Here is a 24,426-nt window from a genome sequence, read left to right as displayed (position 1 = left end):
AAGTTTTATAATTTTGTTAACTCATAACGATTTATATAAATTAGGTACTTAGAGTAGCAATGCTTACGTGTTTTCTAAACCATGTGACAAAATTGGGACCACCACGTAAACCCTCACGCCGTAAGGTTTCAAGCTGTTTAGCTATTGGTTGTCGTGCATGTCTCCATTCTTCTTGATCAAACAACCTACATATTATTTATTTAGCACAAGTACATCGCTAAACGCGAATCACATATGAGATATATGGTGGTACTTACACAAAATATTTATCCATCTCCTCCATATTTGTGTACATATACAACAATACAGTGTTCCATTCTTGTATGCACATTTCGTAGACCAAAATAGCACCCATGGGCTTTCCAGTCCACTAAAACAACTTGAGATTACTCCTCGGTGTCTCATGCGAGGTGTGGTAGTGCGGTATATAAGCATTAATGTTATTTTCTTCTGCAAAATATGTGCTCATGTAGTATGAGATCTCCTTGAGATAGAATGCCTCGGCAATGCATCCCTCCACTCGTGTTTTATTTCCGATGGTTGCTTTAACCATTTTTAAGTCTCATTCTACAAAGTACATCCACCTATATTGTATGGGGCCACCGACCTCAGCTTCATAAGGCAAATGACACTAACAAATGTTGCATTACATTCATGAAACCCGGGGGAAACACCTTCTCCATCTTACATACTAAGACAAGTATTTTCTTACTCAGTTTTGTCATTGTATTTTTATTAATTTCTTTTGCACATAATTACCTGTAGAAAAAACTTAACTCAGCCAACATTGTCCAAATTTCTTCAGAGAGGTACCCACGCAGCATGACAGGCAACAACCTTTCCATGATGATATGGTAATCATGACTCTTCAAACCATTCATTTTTTCAGTTACAATGTTCATCGCCCGTTTCAGATTAGCTGCATATCCATCAGGAAGTTTTAGGTTCTTGAGCCAGAAAAGAACCTCTTTTTGCTCTGCAGGCTTAAGATAATAGTTAGCACATGGCTTCCCCATATGTCCAGCTTGATTGGGTCTCAGATTAAGGGTTGGCTAAAAATATATTTCAGCTAAGCCTTACCGAGCTTTCAAATTATCTTTAGTCTTGTCTTTGCAACAAAAAACTATATTAATTATACTTTTAGCAACATTGCGCTCTTGATGCATTACATCTAGATTATGTGGAAGGATCAGAGCAGTAGCATAAGGAAGGCTCCAAATGGCAGCTATATGAGTCCAATTATGCTCCTCCTTGAAACCTGCAAACCCATCATTTGTGGGCAATTAACCAACAATGAGTTGCTACAATCTCCTGACCGGTCAAACGCTTCGGTGGACCCTTAGTAACGATTGTGTCCTTGCGAAAGACATCTCTTTGACTCCTGAACGGGTGATCATGAGATAAGAACCAACGGTGACAATCAAAGAAGCAGAATTTGCCACCATATTTCAAACGAAAAGCATCTGTATCACCCATGCATACCGGACAACATAGACGACCATGCATGCTCCACCCCAAGAACATTCCATATGCAGGGAAATTACGAATAGACCAAAGAAATGCTACCCGCATATTGAAGTATTCATTCCTACTGTTGTCATATATCCTAACTCCATTCCACAAGTCATGCAGCTCATCAATCAATGGTTGCATGAACATGTTCAAACGCTTACCGGGATTGTCAGGCCCAGGTATAATGAGAGTCAAGAACACATACTCATCCTTCATGCATAATGATGGTGGAAGATTGTATGGAATTGTAATCACTGGCCAACATGAGTAGGGAGCTGCATTTGAGTTAAAGAGAGTGAAGCCATCAGTGGCCAACCCAACACGCACATTTTGGGGGTCTCTCGCAAAACTTGGATCGTAATGATCGAGGGCCTTCCAAGCCGTACCATCGGATGCATGTCATACATCCTGTATTATTACGAATTCCCTCTTTGTGCCATCTCATATGTTTTGCAGTCTTCTGAGATAGGTACAACCTTTGAAGCCTTGGTTTCAAAGGTAGGTACCGTAACACCTTAACGGGCACACTTGTTATCTGCATACTTCCATCTTTGTTCACCACCTTATTGTATTTGCACTTCTTACAAAACGAACAATACTTGAGATTTTCATTATTCTTCCAAAATAACATGTAATTATTCTCGCACACATGGATTTTCTGATACAGCATCCCTAAACCAGCTAAGAGCTTCTTTGAGTAGTAAAAGTCTTTCGGAAACTTATGAGGTTTCGAAAGCATGTCCAATATTAAGTCAACAAGATCATTGTAACAACTTACTGAAAAGTTGTACTTCGACTTAATAGCCATTAACCATGTCACAACAGCAAGCTGTGATAAAGTAGTGGCCCCATGTAATGGTTATTTTGATGACGCAAGCAGATCAAAATATTCCGGGACCTCAGCAGCATTCTCAACCCGCTCGACAAAATCATCCATCATTGCCTCCATCCTATCTTCATGTTCTGCAAAGCTATCCACTAGGTTGTATGCCCCCTACCTCTGTGACTCCCCATGCTCGTACCACCTCTCGTAATTTGGCACGAAACCAAACTTGCAGAGGTGGCGCTCCATATCAATCTGGACTTGACGAGAACAATTCTAACACTTGTTACATGGAAACTTTGCCAAACCACCGCCAGGAGACAATGAAAACACATGATCTACAAAAGCTTGTGTACTGACCATCCACTCTCGCGTAGGCACTCCGTTACTTCTCCAACCATCATACATCCAACTTTGATCATCTCCCATTTTCTCAAACTAGCTACTTCATTAACGAAATTGAGAATGTTACTTCCTTAACGATACTAAGCAAACAAAAATTATCAAGCATATCTAACACAAATAGTTTTAGATATCATTAATGCTATATATTTTCTAAGAAATGAACTAGAAATCTTATAACAATCACAAATTTGATACGAACAGAATCACAAATATAGTTAAAATAAGACCAACCGTATTTCTAATAGTATTAATAAAAGACAACTACAATCAACAGGTTAATACTTGAGCTCGAGCAGGGGACGGCCGAGAGGAGCGCGTCGGCGGTGGCTTGGACGTGTGGGTGGCGGCAGCATGGGGGCAGGGGGGGTGGGCAGCAGCACGGGGGCGGGTGGGGGCCAGCAGCACGGTCACAGGGGCAGCGGCGCACGGGAACGGTGGCGCGGGGCGTGCGGGGACGGCCGCGGGGCGCGAGCTGCCGCGCGCAGGGGCAAGGGGGCGCAGGGGCACCTGGGCAGGGGCGCGCGGGGGCGCACGGGCAGGGCCGCACGGGGCATGGGGGGCGCGGGGCACACGGGCAGGGGCGCGCGGGGCGACACGGGCAGGGGCGGGGGGGGGGGAGGCGCGGGGTGCACGGGCAGGGGCGCGTGCCGCATGGGCAGGGGCGGCACGGGCAGGAACAGGGGGGGCGCGTGGGCGGCGGCCGCGGGCAGGGGCGGAAGGCGGCCGCGGGAAGGGGCGGCATAGGCGCGCGGGGTGGCGGGAGGCGCGGGCGGCGGGCGCGGCAGGCGGCGGGCAGGGGCGGCGGCAGAGCGCGGGAACAGGACGGGCGCGTGGGGCGGCGGGCGGAGGGCGGCGCGGTCGGGGGGGGGGGGGTGGGGGCGAGCGGCGGGCAGCAGGCGCGGTCGCGCGGGGCGACAGGCGGGGCGGCGGCGCACGGGCGGGGCAGCGGCAGGGCAGGAGGCAGGGAGTGAAAGGAAGTGAAGAATTGACAGGCGGCAACGGGCGGCGGCGGCTGAATTAGGATAAGATCAATTTCGTCGGCTAGGATGGGCCGACGAAAATACCTTTAGTTTCATCGGCTTAGGTCAAGCCGACGAAACTACTGAAGAGATAATACCAAGTACAATTTTGTCGGCCAACTAAGCCGACGAAAATACAGTTACTTTGGTCGGCCTAGGTCAGGCCGACGAAAGTAGGTCATTATTTTCGTCGGCCGCTGCCAGGCCGATGAAAATCCGCTGCCAGGCCGATGAAAATAATGTATAATTTCGTCGGTCCTGCAAAGCCGACGAAATTATATATTTATTTTCGTCGGTTTGCCGTGGACCGACGAAAATAAATCTGGCCGACGAAAATGAATTGTTTTGGTGTAGTGAATGTCGTACCATGAGCAAACTCACCAGCTGATAGTATGGTTAGTACATTGCCAGCTTTGATTAGCGACTTATATTGGTTGTTATGTTGCTGTTTTGGTTGTGTAATGTTGTTTTGGTAGAGGAGCAGTACCATGTTGGTCGCTGCTGTGGTCGTGCAAGATTATTGTACTTGGCTATTCTGGCCTTTCCTCTGTCTTAATGCAAAAGGTATCACTGAAACAAGTCAGCACGGCAAGTTTCATGCCAACCCAGTGACTGAGTGACACAATACAGACAAACTTCTCACTGACACAAAAGGCAACTCGGCATCCGGCGAATTTCATGCCAACCCAGTGCAAGTTTCGGGTTCTTTCAAAGCTTTTGATTTTCTATGAACTTGGCTGCACAAAAAATTATGTACATACATACTTACACTCTACCATCCAGCATGACTCTCGTAGCCTTAATTCTTACACCTGCTGTTCTCAGGAATTTATCGGTGGGAGGTGTTCATCTTCAATGACTCTTAGGTGGTTTCAGTGTCAGTTCAGCAAGATCCTTAGTACAAAAGAGTATGGGAATACGATGATATTAGATCTTGAGTCTAAGCAATCATCAATCATTTCGGGTACAGAAGAAGTATTTCTAGTACTGAATGATGCCTATTTTGAGCGCATGTTAAATAGTTGGCTATCATGAAGGATCAATCAGTTTGTTATGGTCTATATAAAGAATTAAATATTGCAATACTTTCATATTTTGTTGGCTGATCAAGTGGTACTGTGGGTACACAACTCACTAGGATGTGCTGGGAAACATAAATCATTTGATATTGTAGACTCTGTAAAATATTAACAATACTGACAATAATGGAATTTTAAAATTAAGACCATAACTTGTGACTCTTGAGAGAACTATCACTATCAGATAATGTTTGTTTTGCAACATAGATAGAGATCTCATATTCTTTTAACAGTGGAGTATAATCAGATTGAGTAAAAGTTAAAGGGGGTTCATAAGTGATACATATTGGGTAAATATGAACAAATTGGGTACCTTAGTTCTACTGTGATTTCCTGTATTCTATGTACTGTGTTCTGTACTTTATTAGTAATGACTTAAAGGAAAGTGGAAAGTGTTTACCTCAAGTACCTGCTGACCATCCTCGAAGTGTTCTAATTCTCTTCTGTCTGTGCTGCTTCATCCCACGTTCTGAAAACAATTTGATTTGTTAATTACTCCATTACATACGGTACATAAGCTACTGCTTGGTACCTTTTGTAGTGTAAATGAAAATATTGGACTTTTGAACCCTGGCTGTTCAGTGTCCATGTGCTGAATAAGTGAATATTTGAAGTAAGATTTCTCGAGGCATACTCATAACAGTAAAGTTGAAACAAAACATTTCTGTAAATCTTAAAGAGGAATGCTCATGAATGGAAATAATGTTACTGTGTTTGTTTTTGAAGATATAGGCACCAGAGGTGGAAGATCATCTTGTTCTAAAACTGAACTGCTAGGGACAGCAATATTGCTATCCTTTTCTTGCTAATACTATCTCGTAGCAACATCGCCCACTATTTCCTCATCAACGATGGTGTAAATGACAGTCCAACTGTTGGTGACAGTTCACTGAAATTGTTATTTTTCCATTTAGGATCGGCCTCAAGCCAAGAATTTCCTTTCTATCTTATAAAAAGGCAGAGCACCTGCCAGTTTGCCCTAAAAAATTTTAATTACAACCCTAGAGTTAAACGTCAAAGTTCTTCCGAGTCATGAAAATAGATCAACATGATCATATTATCCATATGTTTTCTGAGTTAGCACGGCAATCAGCTTTGCAGAGAAATAAAAGAGGGAGTGAGCAGATCAAAAGCGAAGAATTCCTCCAAATTACCTTTGGATTTTGGCGTACAGCTTTGAGAAGGGGGAACAGCGCCCGGAATGACTCCCTTTTTTCTTCCCCGGAATCACTATTTTTTTAAAGACCCGGACAGGTTCCGGCTTATAAGCAAATGGAATGTGTCGATGTCACAAAATCCAAAATTATTTCATTTTTTTTGGGTAAGTCAAGCACAAAATTAATACACAAAAAGTGACTTTTATCTATCTCTAGATAAGTCCCCAACACCATAGCAGCCCCCAGTGAAATAGGATCTCCATAGTTCAAGGTAATGACATTCAATCTACGAATCTGAGAACGCTTAAATCTGAAGTAAGGTTCTGCACAGCACAGACAAGCCAAACAGAACTTAAAAGCTAACGAATACGATCTCAGGCAACATAAGCTAGAGCTGGCATAATCAAAGCCAGAAGAAAATGCTACCAAACAGAGCACAGATAAGATCAAACATCACTTATTCATGCTCAAGCCATACTGCTGCACCACTACTGTTTCATGTAAACACACTTGTCCCAACCAATTCACAAACCAAACACAGTTTCAACACAAACGACAAAGATACTTCAAAGACACCACCCATCATGGAAGCAACCAGACGACCCAGGTACAGCAGCAGCTTCAATGACCGGTGGCTTACTGACCACTGCGGAGACGGAGGACCAGGTGGAGAGTAGACTCCTTCTGGATATTGTAGTCGGCAAGGGTGCGGCCATCCTCCAGCTGCTTGCCTGCAAAGATCAGACGCTGCTGGTCTGGGGGGATGCCCTCCTTGTCCTGGATCTTGGCCTTCACATTGTCAATGGTGTCGGAACTCTCAACCTCCAAAGTGATGGTCTTGCCAGTCAATGTCTTGATGAAGATCTGCATCCCACCCCTCAGGCGGAGCACCAGGTGGAGAGTGCTCTCCTTCTGGATGTTGTAATCAGCAAGGGTGCGGCCGTCCTCAAGCTGCTTGCCAGCAAATATGAGCCTCTGCTGGTCCGGGGGGATGCCCTCCTTGTCCTGGATCTTGGCCTTGACGTTGTCAGTTGTCAATGGTGTCAGAAGACTCAACCTCAAGGGTGATAGTCTTGCCAGTCAAGGTCTTCACGAAAATCTGCATGCCTCCCCTGAGACGGAGCACCAGGTGGAGGGTGCTCTCCTTCTGGATGTTGTAGTCAGCAAGGGTGCGCCCGTCCTCGAGCTGCTTGCCGGCGAAGATGAGTCGCTGCTGGTCCGGGGGGATGCCCTCCTTGTCCTGGATCTTGGCCTTGACATTGTCAATGGTGTCAGAAGACTCCACCTCGAGGGTGATGGTCTTGCCGGTCAGGGTCTTAACGAAGATCTGCATCTGCAGAAGAATAACCAAATGACAAGATAAGTATATGGCAGTAGACCAATGAAACACAGTCTCAAGCAAAAAGCAACATCATGTCATGCGTGCTCATCACCATCAAACCAAATATATCAAAACAAATAACAAGATCATGCCTAATCATCAGGTATAGAATCAATGAACAGCAGCAGCATGTCATCATCCAAGTATATCAAAACAGGTAACAAGAGCATGCATGATCATCAGGTATACTAAAGAATCATCAAACAGTTCCAGTATTTATGTTCATCCATGCATATCTATTTTTTTAGGCGCACATGCATATCTAGCTAATCATAATCAACAGGAGGATGCATGTCGTGGTAAAAGCTACAGCATCATAGAGCAGCAGCCTATACCTACAACTAAGGATATATTCATCCATCAGCTTAATTATGAACATAAATGTGACACGAAGATTCAAATTGAATAACCCTAGATGATAGTTGAGAAGATCTTATTCTACTCTGATCTATATCTAAGGCCACTACCAAATCAGAGGAATCAGGGGGATAAACCCAGGTATCACCATCGAACTAGATCGATGCACGTATGGGTAGCAGATACAAAGACAAAACGATCAAAACGTCATAAGGTTAACTGCATCATCATCATCAGGAATAAAGAAAAGCACGAGCAGATCTAGCTAACCCTAGGCATCGATCCCTGCAAATCATGAGAACGGTCTCGTCTACGAACAGGCTAAAAGCACCCCTACAATTCTCAGATAAACGACCTAAAAACCCCACCCACGAACCGCACCACACAAGCATAAAAACCTAAGCAGCATAATCTATCATTTGTACACAAAAGCTCCACCTCGCAGCCATCTACGAACAGCGACAACGCCGGATCGAAAAGACTACTCCACCGCATGCGTCCTAACCATCTACTCGTCAATAGATCGGAGCGAGAGAAACTAGAGGAGCGATCAATCCGGAGGAGGGGGAGGATGGTCGCCGTACCTTGAGGCGGGGAAGGGATCGACGAGGCTGGCGAGAGGAACGATTTGGGGATGGGGTCGCTTGCTCCGAGGTCCGAGCAACACGAGGGGGCGAGCAAGATGGGATTGGGGAACGAGGCGGGGAGTGGTGGTGACCCGGCAATTTATGGCGGCATGGGGAGGAGGAGGTGGGGACGGAAACGAATCCCCGTGCCGTGTGACGGCGTGAGAGGAGGCCAGCCGCAGGAGAGTCCGATGCGAACGCGAACGGACTGATGCATGTTTAGTTTCGTTTGGACACCGATTAGAATTATTAATTATAAATTAATTATATAAATAGGGCTAATTACGAGACGAATCTATTAAATCTAATTAGTTCATAATTTGATAATGATGTGCTACCGTACATATGCTAATGACTGATTAATTAGGTTTAATATATTCGTCTCGTGAATTAGCCTCCATTTATGCAATTAGTATTGTAATTAGACTTTATTTAATATTTTTAATTGATGTATAAACATTCGATGTGATGGGACTAAAGTTAACTTTAATTCCAGGGATTCAAACAAACCCTAACATGAAATCATCCCGATATTTTGTCATGATCGTCTTACCAGATTGTGGTACACTCTTCCTCAAAATATCAAGGGTTACCTCTGTCTAGCACGAGGATTACACAACAATACCCCTTGCATAGACGTTATGAGTAAGCATATATCCAGTTTTTAGTTGCGCGCCACAAATCTTGTCTCGTATGATTGTAGTACCAAATCATTGTCAGCATATAAACAAGACAAATGATCTCTAATGATAAAAACAAAGATTGATCATGTCAGGCAGATGACCCTCCCTATGAACTGCAGTACTCCACAGTTTTGGGAATATTCACAGCACATGCCAATTTCATTCTACTCTTTGTACATTCTACCATAGAAAAAATGGTCCAAGGGGCACGATTTTTATACGACAGAGGACATACCATAGCATTGAACAGCATCCCATAGTGCCTAAATACATCAAGATGAAAATGCAAGACAATAGGTTGAGCATAACTATTGATTTTCTTTACCAGCAGACAGCAGTAGCGTCTCATTTTATCTACATGTCATCAACTAAGACTAAAACTTTTGTTTACTAGCAGTAACATCTCATAGTATCTAGTATCCATGTATCATCGACTTAAAATACAAGTGAACCACACTCCTTAGGATATTGTTCTTCACAAAACTACAATGCGACTTGCTGTTGACCATGCCTTAGTATAGCCTCCCAGAGCATTGTGGAGAACCGCATTGACAAACTTTGAATTTTATCCTTCCATTCGCATCCTGGACATGATCTATTTCGTAGTTATAGTCATAGGTGAGCTCCTGTAGCGGTGGAATTGTCTCCGCGGCAAAGAACATAATATGAGGCATCCTTTTGTCATCATGGTCCCAAAGAACATTTTGTGTGTAAAGATTAGGTGAACAGCTATGGTTGATGAATCTTCCAATATTTCCGTACTCAGCTGCATCTACCGTGAAGCCCACATCTTCCATGATCTGAGAGCAAGAGCTAGAAGTGTTCAGACCCGAAACAGTTGATTGCAATCCATCACCACAGTTAAGGCCTATATCAAACAAGTAGTCACTGTTCTTTCTCTTGTCAGCTTCCTTGCCATACAGCAGCTCACCAACATACTCACATATGAAGCAGCCAGAAGAGATGGACCTTAAGGATCTTACGCCCCAACCTGTCTTGGTTGTCCTGAATACTTCCAGTGGTATTTTCATACCATGCTGACTGACCCTGTTCTGGCATGAAGGAGGGCATTTACAAAATGGACCACACTCAAATATCAGGGGCTTTTCATTGACAATTGCACCATTTAAGTTAAATGGGATTTCCCCTCCATTCTTCACAGCACAGGCACAGCTCGCAGAGTCTGAGCATCCATTGGTGCAGTCACAACCCTGATGGCGTATTTTTGTAAGCCCTGATGGATATTTAATTCTAGTGATGTATCGGAACGGTGTCGGTTGCACATCATCAACTGTATTAATGACACAGATGGGAGTTCCCTCCTTCCCTTGAGATATATCAACCATGCACAGGCCTGGACGCGTTTTGGACTTCCTCATGCCTTTAGCTATGTGCATAGGAAGTTCTGGCTGCCCAGGAATCTTTCGCAACTTGTACTTAAACATCCTTGAACCCGGCCGACCATGCATCCAAAAATCCACCACCCGATACAGTCCATCATAAGTAAATGTTGAGATTTGCTTGGCCCTCGAATGACTTCCTCCCTCAGTATTCTGCCCCTTAAAGCCATGAATCACCCTGACTGGTGTTTTTGTTTTGATACAGTTTTTCAATGCAAGATTCCCCCGCTCAAGCTTCTGATCCTCAACACACTTGTTACCAGCAGGCTTCCCACCAGAACCGGTGTATATTAATTCACCTGAGCAAGGCAACTCATCTGGATAACCTCCAGAAGCAACAATGCTTATTGCAATGCGCTCACCATTTCTATGTGTAGTGGTGTCAATGCCTCCCTGGTATACACGATGAAGACCAACAATGGCAAGCTGAACTCTGTATAGAAACTCATCACCAACTTCAACTCCAGGGACTTGTCCCACAATAGGATCATGTTTGATAAAATCTGGTAATTGTCTTATCACTTTATCAGCTTCAAGGTCAATTCTCCTAATCTTCAGTGAATGCTGCTCCACAGCTTGCACTAGAGTTCGGCATACAAACTCAAACCTCCTGCACAACATCTTGAATTTTCTCCTAGCATCTGCATTCTGGGATCCATATTGCTTTTGACATCTGACAGAAGGAAGATCTGATGAATTGTTGAGGTATAGTTCAAGCTTTCCTTCATGAACAACTACTGCCTTCAATACGTCATCATCATCCAAGTTGGATGCCACCTCATCGTTCAGTTTCCCCTCGCTACCCAATGCACACGTAGAGGCAATCTTCATCTGTAGATGAGCTGGAGCTTTTACCTTCACCTTCTTTCTGGGACCAAAGAAGCCCCTAGTTGTAGCAGCCTCCTTTTCCTGTGTCATGAGGTACTTGTTTGAAGACATTTGAACTTGCATAACTTGATCTGTAGTAAGCTCAACGGTATCCTTAATCCTATTTATGATCACACCCCTTCCATGTTCAGTCTCCTCCTTGTAAACATTTTTTGTAGGCCTGACTACTTTCCGAGGTGTAAACATGACCTTCATCCTAGCACTTTCAGACACTCTCTTGTCCAACATATCTTGTTTGGACGAATCTTTAGCCAAAGATTCAGCAACAATATTGCTTGAACTCCTAATAGATTGGTTCATCACCTCGACATCTTTTGCAACTAACCATGATGATCCCTTCTCCTTACACTGCAATATGTTCCCACCAGTCTTCTCATTAGAAGGCTGCATCATAGAAGCGTCCACAGCACTAAGTTCTGGAACAGAAGCCCCACGTCTATAAGTTGTAGAATCATGCGCAGCAACACTTCTCATCGTAGTAACATTGCCAGACACTCCAGCTGCAAGATCAGACGATGCTCTGTTCATCGAAGCAATTTCAGACACACTCGTACGCATCAGATTTTGTTTGGAAGAATCTTCAGCCGGACATTCAACAACACCACTGCATGAGCTCCCAACGTTCATCACCTCGACCTCTTTTTCAACTAAGCATGATGACCTCTTCTCCCAACACTGCAATGTGTTCCCACCTTCCTTATCATTAGAAGACTGCATCAAAGAAGTTTCAGAAGAACAAATTTCTGCAGAAGACCCATGTCTACAAGCTGAAGAATTTTGCAGAGTATCACTGGTAGAAACTTGAGATTCTTGAACCACAGCCTCGGGAAGAATCTCACCCTCCTCCAATCCATCATCATGTAATGTCCCGTCAATAGTATCATTGCTTTGTGGAGGCACAATCTCCATGTCATGTCCGTGCACCGTGGAAATACAACCATCTGTAGAGACCAGCTCCTCAGCCACACCCAAATCACCATCAGCAACACCAGATTCCAACGGCAATCGCACTTCGCCGATGCCTCGCCCAACAAGAACAGATAGCACTGCATCCTTACCGCAACCAGGGGGGAAGCTGCGTTTGGCGAAAGACACCATCGGCTCTGCTTGCAAAGGCGCAGCTGGCACTGACTCCTTCCTCCCCAATTCAGCACTCCCTGCTCCGTTTCCCCTGCCCTCCACTGAAACAAAAGGAACGCCTTGCGAGCCGATATCCAACGAACCATCTGGGGCAGCCACATCACTCCGGCGCAAAGCCTCTGATGAAGATTTCACCACACCTGCCTCTGGAACATGATGGCCGCTGCCCGCCACTGGACCATCAGCAACCGCTGCAGACACCTTCTCCAGCGCACTCGTACCTGCAGCACTGGGAGTCGCCGCTCCAAACAGGGCACCGTCCTTGCTTTCCCGTACAGCAGAACAGCCGCGGGCACCAGCATCTCCGAGCTGTGAACCGGCGTCGGCGCCGGCGAGCGAAGCAGCCGCGTGCCGCCCGCAACCGGGCGGGAACTGCCGCCTCGCGGAGACCGCCCTCCGCTTGGGCGGCGGGGGCGTGGGCGCCAGCGGCAAGCGCCTCTTACTCCCCGCCTCGGCTCCGCCTCCCGTCTCCTCCTCCCGCGCCACCACAGAAGCGGCAGCAGAGTCGCCGACCGACTCGCCCGTGACGGCCGCCGCATTCCCTCCGGAAGCCGCGGCCGCGCCCGGCGCCGCGACCTCGCGCTCCGCCAGGCCACCACCGCGCCGCGTGTCCCCGGCGCCGCCGCGTGGACGAGGAGCAGGAGGCCGGCGCGGAGGTGGAGGAAGCGGGTGCCGGCGAGGAGGAGGAAGGCCGCGGCGGCCGTCGGCGCGCGGGGGCAGCCCCGGCAGCCTCCGCTTTCGCGCGGCGTCGTCGTGGAGCCTCGCCGCGTAGAAGTCCATGCTCCAACCCCCGCGATCGTCCCCTCCCGCAAGGCGGCGCTGCGACTCCACCCCCACCCGAGCACGCACCAAAACCACAGAAGCAAAATCAGCGTCTACAGAAAGGAAGCGCCCCAAACGTCGTGCAGAAATCGAAGCGGCCGGGGAAGGAAGCACGCGCACGCGCTCACCTGTCGGGCGTCGACCGCGGGCGGCGGAGGCGACGTCGTGGAGCCGGGGAGCGCGGCGCCGCGAGCGACGAGGCGGAGGGGCGGAGCCAGTTGGGGTTTTTGGGGGCGACGCGAGGCGAGGGGCGACGAGTGCTCCGAGAGGACTGGCAGGCAACGCTGGTGCCGGCGCCTGGTGTGGCCGGACTGGCTGCAGGGAGGACGGGAGTACGGGACGGCGCTGCCTACGTGTGCGAGCTCGGGGTCCGACCAACGGCTAGGTGCGCGACTCGTGTCTCGTGTGCCTCTTGAGCCCGCGATGCTAACGTGCTCGTTGCTCTTTGTTTCCGAAATACGTACCGGTAGATGAACACCAGCGTGGCAGCGTGTCGATGAGAGTCCGCATGGTGGTGGTCGTAGCACGCTTTTGAGAGCCGGTGTTTGGTGTGTGATCGATGCGGCAGAGTGGCCGCTAAATTGTCCAGGTAAATTCACAGCAGCAGTGGACGGTAAAAGGTGCCTGATGATAAATATACAGAGTAACTATTTTTTTCACTATATGGACGTGGGTGGGCTTTTTAGCGGGGAATCTATTTATCGCTGTTCATCTTCCTCGTCGAGCCAGCGGCGGCCGAAGTTCGGGGCCTTCGGGATGGGGCTGCCGGGATCGGTGGCCACTGGCGACCTTAGAAGAGGGGGTGGTAGGGAAGACCGGCGGTGGTGGTGGGTTGCGGGGTGGCGGATAATGCCGGTACGCTGCCGGCCAGTGGCGGCAGTTTGACAATTGGTGGACCAGGGTCGGACGGGAGGCGGCATCGGACGGTGGATCCGACGGTGAAAAGATGACCGGTGGTGGGGACGAGCGACGGGCGGGGATCCTACAACGATGGCTCGGCTCACACTCGCGCGAGTGAGGAATAGACGCCCTTGCTTTTTAGTGTGATTCAACAACCAGCACATTTTTTTAACGTGCGGTGAGCATCAATATATATATATGAGGGTAGTAGTAATAAGCAATATTTTTGCAGTTATAGCTATCTACCGATCACCCCCCCCCCCCCCCGTTTAATGTATTGGATATCACTTGTACACCGCGGTCGCATAGCATATAATGTTACTAGAGCAGTAGAGTTTGAAGAACAATCATGTGCTGCACTTGCTCGTCGTGGCTCTCGGTCACAAGCAGACAACACATAAAACCTCGTGAGGTATGGAAGGTGCATCGGTTGAGTGGCGTGGAAATAAAAGGAGCGCATGCGAACCAACTCTGCCAGGAATGGTAACGATGATCAGGACCATGATTCATGGAATAAGGGTGAGTCCAGTGGTGGGGGGAGATATCTCCCCGTCACGTGAGTTCTCACCCCCACTCTCACTCCACTCTCATCCCACCCCTCCAATACACAGGTTATACTACCAGCTCTCACTTCTCTCTCCTCCACGTCAGTTTTTCTTTTTCAGATTTAATTATTTCAACCTCGCGTGGACCAATAGAAACGCGTCACGTCACTCTCGCCCTACCCCTCTCGCCCGCGCAGCCGCCGACGCCACCGCGCCGCCTCGCTCCCGCCCGCCTCCCGCCCCCGCGTGCCTGCCAACGCGGGCGAGAGCGGGACGATAGCGCCCGCTCCCGCCCGGCGGGATCCATCCCGCCCTCTCTCTCCCACTCGACCGCCTCCCACCTGCGCCGCGCTGATAGGGGGGCGGTACCGGCCCCATTGGCACCAGCCTAAGAGAAGATAGTATGCAAGACGGCCTACTAGGACGGTAGGATGGAAAGAGAGATATCATAGCAAGCCATGTGATTGTTCCAATCAAATCAATAAAATCTATTGGCAGCCTCGGTGTTTTGTCCTTATCACAGTATATCCTGTCAATAGATGAAACACGTGTTGGATATGTTTTTATTTTTACAGTATATAATAATGAAAGCACATCGATCCAATCAATCCATATATCAATAAAGGCCGACTGGCAGGCTCACTGTTATTTCCCGTATCTAAGTTAGAAAATTTTCATTGCGATAACAAGGTACTCGTAGCTACAACATAAATCAATAACCCTACCTACTATGCAATGTTCAAAAAGACGATGCTAGGCGGCCACCTAGGCATAGGCAAACCCCTAGGCGGCACTCGTCGGCACCGGCCGGGGAGGAAGGGTACTGTGGCGCCTTGAGGTGTAGGCGGACCCTCAACGGCGACCCGGTGTCCCTACGTGCAAATCCGGTGATCCGGGGATGAGGCAGAGCAGACAGCAGTGGCAGAGGAGGAGGAGGAGGCAGGGGACGGGCAGCGGTGGCGGTGGTGGCGGCGGAGGCAGGGGACGAGCGCTGGAAGAGAAGGAGAAAGCAAGGGACGGGCGGCGGCCGAGGTATGGACGGGCAAAGGCGGTGGAGGAGGTAGGACCGGGTGCGCGGTGGTGGAGGAGGCAGGGGCAGGCACGGAGGAGGAGGAAGGGCGGTAGAGGCGCGGACGAGGTAGGAGCGGCGGTGTTGGAAACGAGAGAAGGAGATAAGGTGGGAGGTGGTCTGTTGAGCTGCTCTGATGGGCTTATTTTTTGACTCACGAGCTAGTGATCCTCTATTTTTCTTTTCTTTTAGAGGTATATGATGTGTATGGCAAGATATACGTATGTATATGGCACTGCTTAGAAAAACGCCTAGTCTCATCTAGACGCTCCTAGGCTCTAGGCGCTTAGTGTCTTTTCAACGTTGGTACTATATCATGAAAAATAAGGGATCGGGGAGGAATATCACACACGACGGCACAAGGCCACTATCCCGTGCTTCTTCGTGCGAGCTCCGCGCCTTATCTTCTCGTATCGAGAACTGTTACCACCACTTCACCACCACTTTAGGTGTTACCATGTTACCAATTTAATAGTATCTGTATCGATGCATCAAAAATTTATCTAAAAATATAAATAGATAAAGTACGCAAACATCTACCATCATGCAATTTCTTCATGGACAAGTTTTTTTTCAACCTAAAACTTTGCATGATGGTAGATGTTTACATGCTATATTTTTAGATAAACTTTTTATACATTAATATGGATGCTATTAAATTTGGTAACCCGTTAACACATTAAGAGATGTAACACGGGATAGGTTCTCGTCACGTCTCGCCTGGCCTCTTCCTTGTTTCTTTTCGCTTTGTACCCTTGTACTGCTAGTCCGCTACGCGCCTGCGCCTCGCTGTAGGTTGCAGGAAAAGAAAAAGGAAAAAGGCACAGTCAAAGGCGACTGCCTGTTACAGAGCAGCAGTGCACCACACGCACGCCCCGGCCCCAGGCCCAAGCACGACGCCCAAAAATGAAGAAGCACCTGCACGGCTTAGGACCTGTTTGGATCCTTTAGCAAAAGAGTAAATAGTAAAAAATTTGCTTTTTTTTCATTTGGACTCAAACGCCCTATGGCAAAAAGGAAACAACAAAAACAGATAGCAAAAGGAAACAGCAAAAAATTTGCTCTTTTTTTTCCATTTGGACCCAAACACCCTATGGCAAAAAGGAGAAAAGAGGTTTAAATGAGCTTTTGCCAAAACTTTTGCCATTTGAATCCAAACACCCCTAATGGTAAAACTTTTGCCACTTTTGGCAAATGGTAAAATTTTTTTCCTTTTACCCTTTTACACTTTGGATCCAAACAGTAGCTTACTCCTCCTCGCAGTCACCCACCGTCACACGATCAAATCACTCTTGCGCCGAATAAACAAATTATTATTTATCTCATCGGAAAACCGGTCTCACGTGATGCAAAGGCCACCTCCTTTTCGTGAGGCACCCACGCGACGACTACGAATCGAGGAAGCCTACATTTGTGACGAGTAGAGGAGTGTTTCCATGGCCGGAGAGGTACTCCGATCACTCCTCAGCCTTTTTTTCTCTTCCATAAAAACCGTTTATAAGCAAACATGCACATTCCTCCTATAAAACACAAGGAATCAAGGAAGCATATCCTATCCCTATATTTCACTGCACTACCCACACAAAATCCTACACTTATAAATACGTAGGAGAGACTAGTATAAAATCTTTTTAGATTGACAAGATCATCATAGGTGCTCCTTAGTCGCCATGTATAAGATTACCATAACAAAAATAATTAGTTGTAAATATGACTATGACTATCTTTTGTTGTATGGAAGACTCAGGCAAAAATGAAACTTTCTAATATTTGACCAATAATCACTCTAAGAATTTTAAAAAATAATAAAACAATTATAGCACTGATGTTCTATAAATCTATTAATAACTAGATTCGTGTACACGCATGGACACGCACCCCTCTTATCAAAATCACGCTCATCTATGAACGCATGTACGCACGCACAACCCTGCAGGCAATTCGAATAGACCGGTTCAGATATCTTACTGCGTATTTCTCGTTGGTGATGGACGTAGTAGCATATATTATTTGCTTATGAGACCATAAACATTGTAATATGTGATAAATTAGTAGTTATAATATGGTGTTAAAAACTCAAGCGAGCTCTATAATTTGGAAATAGCGAGCGTTCGACAATTTATTTTCCCTATGGCAAATTTGCAATGCTGCATGCTTCTTGTACATTTGTGGCCTTTCCACGGGTTTGCTGTCTGTCAACCTCCAAAGACATCCTATCCGCGGACCAATATCCGGCGGTCACCGAAGCGAGTTGACTGCCGAGAGCAGGCTCCGGGAGACTAGCGAGCGGGGCCCAGACCGAAAGCGAGGCGGATGCGCACGCGCGGGCCCCTCCACCGTGTCCCCTACCTGGCTCCCTCCTCGCCACGCCACGTCGCCCCGCCCGCCGCCCGCCACGTCGCCGCGCCTCCCGCTCCCGACGCTTCTCCCACCTCCCCGCCGCCCCCCCCCCCCTCCCCTCTCTGGCTCTCTTCCCCTGAACCCAATCAACCCGGGCCCGGCGGCGGCCGCAGGAGTGCAGAAGCTTCCCAAATCCTCCTTCCCCTCTCGCGCCTTCTCCTCCTCCCCACCTTTCTACTCTCCACCCGGTTCGCTTCCCTTCCGCGGCTCGCGGCGCGCGGCGCTATATAACCGGCGGCTCCGCTCGCTCCGGTGGAGACCGACCTCAAGCTCATGGGGCTCGAGATGGAGGCTGTGGCCGCGGCTGCGCCTGCGGCGGCGAGGGAGCAGGGGGTGGAGATATACCCGCTCAGCCGCTACTACTTCGGCGCCAAGGACGCCGCCGCCGCGCCCCGCGGCCTGGAGACGGCCGCCGACCGCGCGCTCCGCCTCAAGGCCAAGTGAGTGCACGCCACCTACCTGGCCACCTCCTCTGTTCTTGGACTCTGTGCTGATTAGCTCTTGGTCGGGCGATTTCACACTCCCCCTTTCGTTGCGCGCGTGCAGCTTCGCCGCCAACGGGCTCCGCACCAGCGTCCATGGCGTCCTCCTGGTGAGACCCCGATCCCCACCTCTCCGATTCCCCGTCTCCGAGCAATCGCGCACGCCTCGATCGTCCGCAGCGAGCGCGATGTTGGCGCGCCGTTCATCGGCGAGCGAGCAGAGCTGCGGGCTCTGAATTTTGGTTGTTCGGTTGCAGGTGGAGCTGTTCGATCACCCGCACGTGTTGCTGCTGCAGGTCCGGAACTCCTCCTTCGTGCTCCCGGGAGGCCGTCTCAGGCCCGGCGAGGAAGGTAGGTGCCCTGAATTCTCCTGCTGCAAACCTGCGAGTTAGCACAAGTGATCGGTCGTGCATGAGGATGGCATGGAGCTTGACAGGTTTGTTCCTGTGTGTATGATGGGTTGATGGCTGCATCTTCAGATGTCCAAGGGCTCAAGCGCAAGCTCTCGAGCAAGCTGTCCGTCCTCGATGATGGCGAGGCCATTGCTGAGGAGGAGGAGGATGACTGGCAGGTAACCTTACTTCAGGCAGAGGAATTTCTTGAATACATTGTTCAGTTTCTTGCAAACCTGCAAGTTAGCTAGCACAATTGTTCCATGGTGTGTCAACTCTGGTGCCAAAGCTAGGATAGGGTGATCCAGATGTTTGATACTTTTTCACGTTGGTTACTGACTAGGTTGGTGAGTGCATTGGGATGTGGTGGAGATCTGAATTTGAGGCCATCCCATTTCCATACATGCCCCCAAGCTTCCGCGCCCCAAAGGTACAAAATGTCGCCATGTCAAACTGTATCGAAGCTTAGCTTCCTAAGCAATTGTTCTGATCCGAGTGTGTGAACCCGGTTGCATCGTGAAGGAATGCATCAAGCTGTTCCTGATCAGGCTGCCGATGTCCCGGCAGTTCGTCGTGCCGAGGAATATGAAGCTGCTGGCGGTGCCTCTGTCCCAGATCCACAACAACGCACAGGTATGTTGGGTTCTTAGGTTTTTGGAGTTCAGGACCTAGGATCTTCCTCTTGACACCCATCCTACCGATCACTCATTTGCAGGTTTATGGCCCGGTCATATCTGGGATCCCGAACCTGCTGTCCAAGTTCTCCTTGAACGTCATCAGTGACTGAGATGTCTGTGCAGACCGGAGTTCTGAACTTCAGGAGCGGTTCACATGTTAGGCTAGCCATAGAACAATGAACAATATGCTTATTATGCAGAATACGTAGGAGCTTGTTCACTAGCAGATCATTTTCGGTGTTGTGTAACGTTTTTCTTTGTTGGTATGGGGCTAATGTGTTCATCTGTATTGCATAACTTTGTTTTTTTTTTGCCATGTAAAAAGGAACCATCTATGTACAATAACTTTCTTGATTTATTATTATTTTGAACGATCGTACAATTACTAGTTAAGTAAGCACGCCACACTTTGGGAAGGTAAAAAAGGGTCTGTAGTTACAAGAACACGTGAACGGCAACGCCCAGCGATAACCACGGCCAGCAAACAGGCATCGATGTTGCCTCAAAAAAAAAAAAACAGGCATCAATATCCAGCATGTTTTGTATACTTGTCAAAGAAACAGAACAACTCCCCTTTAACATCGGCCTAGACAATCCTCCCGTTCCATGTTCTGGATAAATTTGTGATCATGTTTTAGGCTGCTTACATACACAGATACATAGCCGGTTCTCATGTGAGCCTGCAGAACATTGCATGGGGAGTAAAGTTCAGAGATACTCAAGCTATCCCCGACAATTTTCTGAAATATTAAGCTATCTGGAGGGTTTTAATATGGTCGCGGCAAGAGGAACAGCAAGAGACTTGTAGCAAACAAGAAACTACAACAAAGCAAGTCAGTGGTTACAGCATACAGTCATCATAACTCCATTACAATAGCCGCAGGGTATGTAAAACTAGATGCATAAATCATAAACGGAAACGAGACGATTCACGTAAGCTACATTAAAAACTAATCACTCATCTACAAAACAGCTTTGTTACTGGTGTTCTTACCATCCTGGACATAGGCACATAGCACACAATCCTTGGGCGTATTCCAAAAGCAGCAGCAACACTACACGGTCAGTTACAAGCTATACTGCCAAAAAGAGCAACACTACAACACCAGCCACGTCCAATGGAACTACCATGCATACTCCCTTAAGATGATCACTATTTGTTGCAAGCTGCCTCTACACCTTGCGCTGCAGCAGTTCGTGCACTGTCAGGGCAAGGTTAGGCTCGTTACTGATGCAAATTGCTCTCAATCCATCTTGTGCTGAACCGCACCTCTCAAGGCTCTGCTCTGGTGCACTCGGAAACATCGGGTTCACGTGAGCGGTAAGGAACTCAGAAACTTCAGCAGCTTTCGCAACTGACAAAGAACTAGGACGCGTCAGCAGCTGTCGCAATAGGTAACATTGTGCAGAGAGTAACATTACAAGCTTAGTGACAAGGTAGGATGAGCTGCACGGATATATGTTCTCCGGTCTACCAGCAAAACAATGGAGTCAATGACGTCTGATGTGGGTGAACCCAGTAGGCCAAGTCTTCAACACATGATACCAGTTTAGCTGCCGCGGGCAGTTTTGCTGTGGGGCAATTCTGGTTGCCCAGGAATCCTTTGTAACTTGTACTTGAACACCTTAGAACCTGCCTGACCTTCTCTCCAGCAATCCAAAACATGGTACAGACCATCATATGTGAAAGCTGAAGCTCTTTTGGCCCTTGAATGACTGCCTTCTTCTCTACTCAAACCTTTAAAGCCGTGAATCACCCTGACAGGAGTCTTCATTTGGATGCAGTTCTTCAAGGCTAGGTTACCCCTCTTAAGCTGTTGATTCTCATCAGTCTTCTTACCAGCATACTTTCCTCCAGAACCAGTATATACTAATTCACCCGAGCTTGATAGCTCATCAGGATAACATCCAGAAGCAACAATGCTGATTGCAACAAGCACACCATTTTCATCCCTGGTGGTGTCAATGCCTCCCTGGTACGGTCGGTGGAGACCAACAAGGGCCAGCTCAACCCTGTACAGGAATTCATCACCAACTTCAACTCCAGGAACGTTTCCAATGACAGGCTCATGTTGGGTAAATCCTGGCGATTTCTTGATCACTTTATCAGCTGCAAGGTCAATTCTACTAATCTTCAGCGAGCTCTGTTCCACAATTTGTACTATAGCCCTGCATATAAACCGGAACCTCATGCACATCATCTTGACTTTACACCTGGCATCCGCATTCTGGGTTCCAGATTGCCTTTGGCACCTCACAGAAGGAACAATTGATGAAACATTGAGCTTCAGTTCAAGCTTTCTGTCATAAGCAGCTATTGCCTTCAAGAAGCCATCATCTTCCAACATGGAAGCCACCACTTGATCCAGTTTATTGATGGTGCCCATTGTGCATGCAGAGGCAACCTTCAGCCGAAGATGAGCTGGATCTTTTACAACCACCTTCTTCTTGGGACCAAAGGAGCCCCTAGCCGTGGAAGACTCCTTGCTCTCTGTCCGGAGGCACTTGTCTGCAGACTTGTTGAGAGATTGCGACGCTTTGACCCTCCCGCACCCGACCGGGAAGCGTCGGATGGTGGAGACCATCGTCCTCGGTTTCGGTGGCAACCGAGTGGCTGGTACCAACTGCTTGCCGCTCCCAAATTCACCACCCCTCCCTGCACCACCTTGTGGATCATTGTCCAGCAAACTAACTGCAGCAGCAACGAGACTCCGGCGGGAAGGCTCTGGTGATCTCAGCGCCCCAGCAACTGGACCGTGACAACCGCCGCCCGGAACCGGACGGTGAACAACTGCAGCAGACACCTTCGGCAGCACAACAGAACCAGCCTCGCCGATCGAGAGAGGAGGAGGAGCCGACTTAGGCGACGCAGCAGAACCACCGTCGGAGCGGGGCGCGGGCGCGGCCACGAGCCGTGAACTGGCGTCGACGCCCCTCCCGCACCCTGGCGGGAACCGGCGCGTGGCGGAGACCAGCCTCCGTTTGGGCGGCGTGTACGCGCGCGGCGCCGCCAAGGCGAAGGACGACCTCTTGCTCCCCACCTCGCCGCCTCCGCTTCCCTCCCGCGGCGCATCCACCACCCCAGCCGCGCTGTCGCCGGCTGAAGCACCCGCGACGCCCGCCGCGTCCGCGTCCGGGCCCGCCAGCGCCACCACGCCGCTCCTCGCCACGGCACCGCCACGCGACGTGCTCCGGATACCGTCGCCCGCCGCCTCCGCCTCCGCCTTCCCCGCGTCGCCGCCTCGACGCCCTTCTGCGGCGCGCGGAGGAGGAGGGCGATGAGGAAGAGAGCCGCGGGGGTCGCCGAGGCGCTCGGGCCACCCTGCCGCCGCCGGGCCCGTAGCCGCCATCCGCCCCTGGCCTGCGACACGCTCCTCCGCCCACGCCCACCCGAGCGCAGAACCACCGCCGGAAACCCACCGGCCAGCCACCGTTCCGATCGAAACGGAAAGGGAACCCACCGCGACGGAGTGGCTGCACAAGGCCAAAGCACCTCGGGGCGAGGAGAGAGAGGAAGAAGCGGGGGGCCGGGCCGGAGCGTCTCGCCTCGTGCACCGAGGAGGCGCTGGGTGGGTGGCGCCTGCGCCTGCCAAGTGCCAGGGTGATGCGACGCGACCCGGCCGGGCGGGGGGCGTCGGGCACGGCACGGCACGGCTCGGGTCGTCCTTTCTGGTCACACGGGCTGCGTGAGCTCGCGTCGCGTCGCGTCGGGTCCTCCGGCGCAACGGCTAGCTGATCTCAGCTGAACTGAACCGAACCTGACCCAAACGGTCCATTAACCCCCCCGTTCCGTCCATTTCTCTTTCCCATACGAAGTTGAATTCTCACGGCTGCAACTCCTGCGCGAGTTGCCGCTTACTGTACCGTAATCGATGCTGAATTACCGGCTATAATGACTCTTCTAATTTGAAAGTTAATGGACGCTGGTGGTGGATGCTTGAATGCTAATACCGGTGTCAGTTTGGCAACTGATATTGGCGATCCAGTGCGCGTTGGACGTAGCTAATCGATTCACGGGGTGAGTTCGCACGGCCAAGTGAACGTATGTTGTAAGCAGTGGCGGAGCCAGGATTTTTTATAGGGTACGCCGGAACAAAATTTTTATATGCAATTCAGTAAAATACATATATAGTTTTGTAAACAAGGTAAATAGCATATAAAGTCTTGCATTCAACAATACGTGCGAAAGTTGCATATATTAGAACAAAATATGATCTAGGAAAGTGCAAAAGATGCATAAACAAGCTTACACATACCAAAAGACTATGTCTTTTTATTTGGCCTACGCTTCCTCAAGTCCATAAAAGTTTGAATTTAGATTTCACAAAAGTCATTGCAGAGAATGCCCTTTCAACACTTCTGTTGCCACCGGTAAAAGCAATACCAATTTGAGAAGCAAGTACACAACATCATGCACCTTATATCTTTTTTTTTCAACAAGCTTAACTGAGAGATCAACAAGATTGTGTAGGTCTTTGAAGTCATCATCTTCTCTTAGGACATCAATAAAATTGTCAAGTTGCAAGTCCAGTTTTAGCAAGTCAGTGCTTGATATGTCATTAGGATAGAACTCAGCTAGTCTACGTAGCTTCTGTGCATCAAATGAAGCAAATGAGTTGGAAGGATCAAAAGCTGCCATACAAGAAAGCAACTCCATATTAACTTCATC

At 48.8% G+C, this 24,426-nt stretch overlaps 4 protein-coding genes across 5 annotated transcripts; 1 reads left to right on the top strand and 3 right to left on the bottom strand.

Moving 5' to 3' along the window:
• Window positions 1-6,282: 6,282 nt before the first annotated feature.
• LOC112897785 (polyubiquitin 11-like) lies at window positions 6,283-8,535 on the bottom strand. Its single transcript, XM_025966181.1, is given in 3 exon segments — window positions 6,283-7,030; window positions 7,032-7,328; window positions 8,318-8,535. Coding segments are annotated over 2 exon segments (696 nt in total). The 5' UTR covers window positions 8,318-8,535; the 3' UTR covers window positions 6,283-6,631.
• Window positions 8,536-9,350: 815 nt separating this feature from the next.
• Window positions 9,351-13,009, bottom strand: LOC112898248 (histone-lysine N-methyltransferase, H3 lysine-9 specific SUVH6-like). Its single transcript, XM_025966610.1, has 2 exons — window positions 12,992-13,009; window positions 9,351-12,941 (listed from the first exon to the last, which is right to left on the bottom strand). The coding sequence occupies exons 1-2, from the start codon at window positions 13,007-13,009 to the stop codon at window positions 9,555-9,557; spliced, it is 3,405 nt and encodes a 1,134-aa protein (XP_025822395.1). The 3' UTR covers window positions 9,351-9,554.
• A 5,259-nt stretch (window positions 13,010-18,268) lies between these two features.
• Window positions 18,269-20,118, top strand: LOC112896180 (pre-mRNA cleavage factor Im 25 kDa subunit 1-like). 2 transcript variants are annotated; one of them, XM_025964099.1, is made up of 7 exons: window positions 18,269-18,646; window positions 18,753-18,798; window positions 18,985-19,039; window positions 19,168-19,259; window positions 19,424-19,510; window positions 19,603-19,713; window positions 19,796-20,118. In XM_025964099.1, the coding sequence occupies exons 1-7, from the start codon at window positions 18,480-18,482 to the stop codon at window positions 19,865-19,867; spliced, it is 630 nt and encodes a 209-aa protein (XP_025819884.1). In that variant the 5' UTR covers window positions 18,269-18,479; the 3' UTR covers window positions 19,868-20,118. The 2 variants fall into 2 exon arrangements, with proteins under 2 accessions (XP_025819884.1, XP_025819883.1); XM_025964098.1 differs by having other exon boundaries at window positions 18,271-18,646; window positions 18,946-19,039.
• Window positions 20,119-20,304: 186 nt separating this feature from the next.
• Window positions 20,305-23,325, bottom strand: LOC112896178. The gene is made up of 2 exons (XM_025964097.1): window positions 20,752-23,325; window positions 20,305-20,437 (listed from the first exon to the last, which is right to left on the bottom strand). The coding sequence occupies exon 1, from the start codon at window positions 23,105-23,107 to the stop codon at window positions 21,308-21,310; it is 1,800 nt and encodes a 599-aa protein (XP_025819882.1). The 5' UTR covers window positions 23,108-23,325; the 3' UTR covers window positions 20,305-20,437; window positions 20,752-21,307.
• Window positions 23,326-24,426: the final 1,101 nt, after the last annotated feature.

This window comes from Panicum hallii, chromosome 6, assembly GCF_002211085.1.
Source record: "Panicum hallii strain FIL2 chromosome 6, PHallii_v3.1, whole genome shotgun sequence".
In the NCBI taxonomy this organism is placed as follows: Eukaryota; Viridiplantae; Streptophyta; class Magnoliopsida; order Poales; family Poaceae; genus Panicum; species Panicum hallii.
Note: the sequence above shows the minus strand (reverse complement) of the source record. Positions and strands in the feature narration are given on the sequence as shown.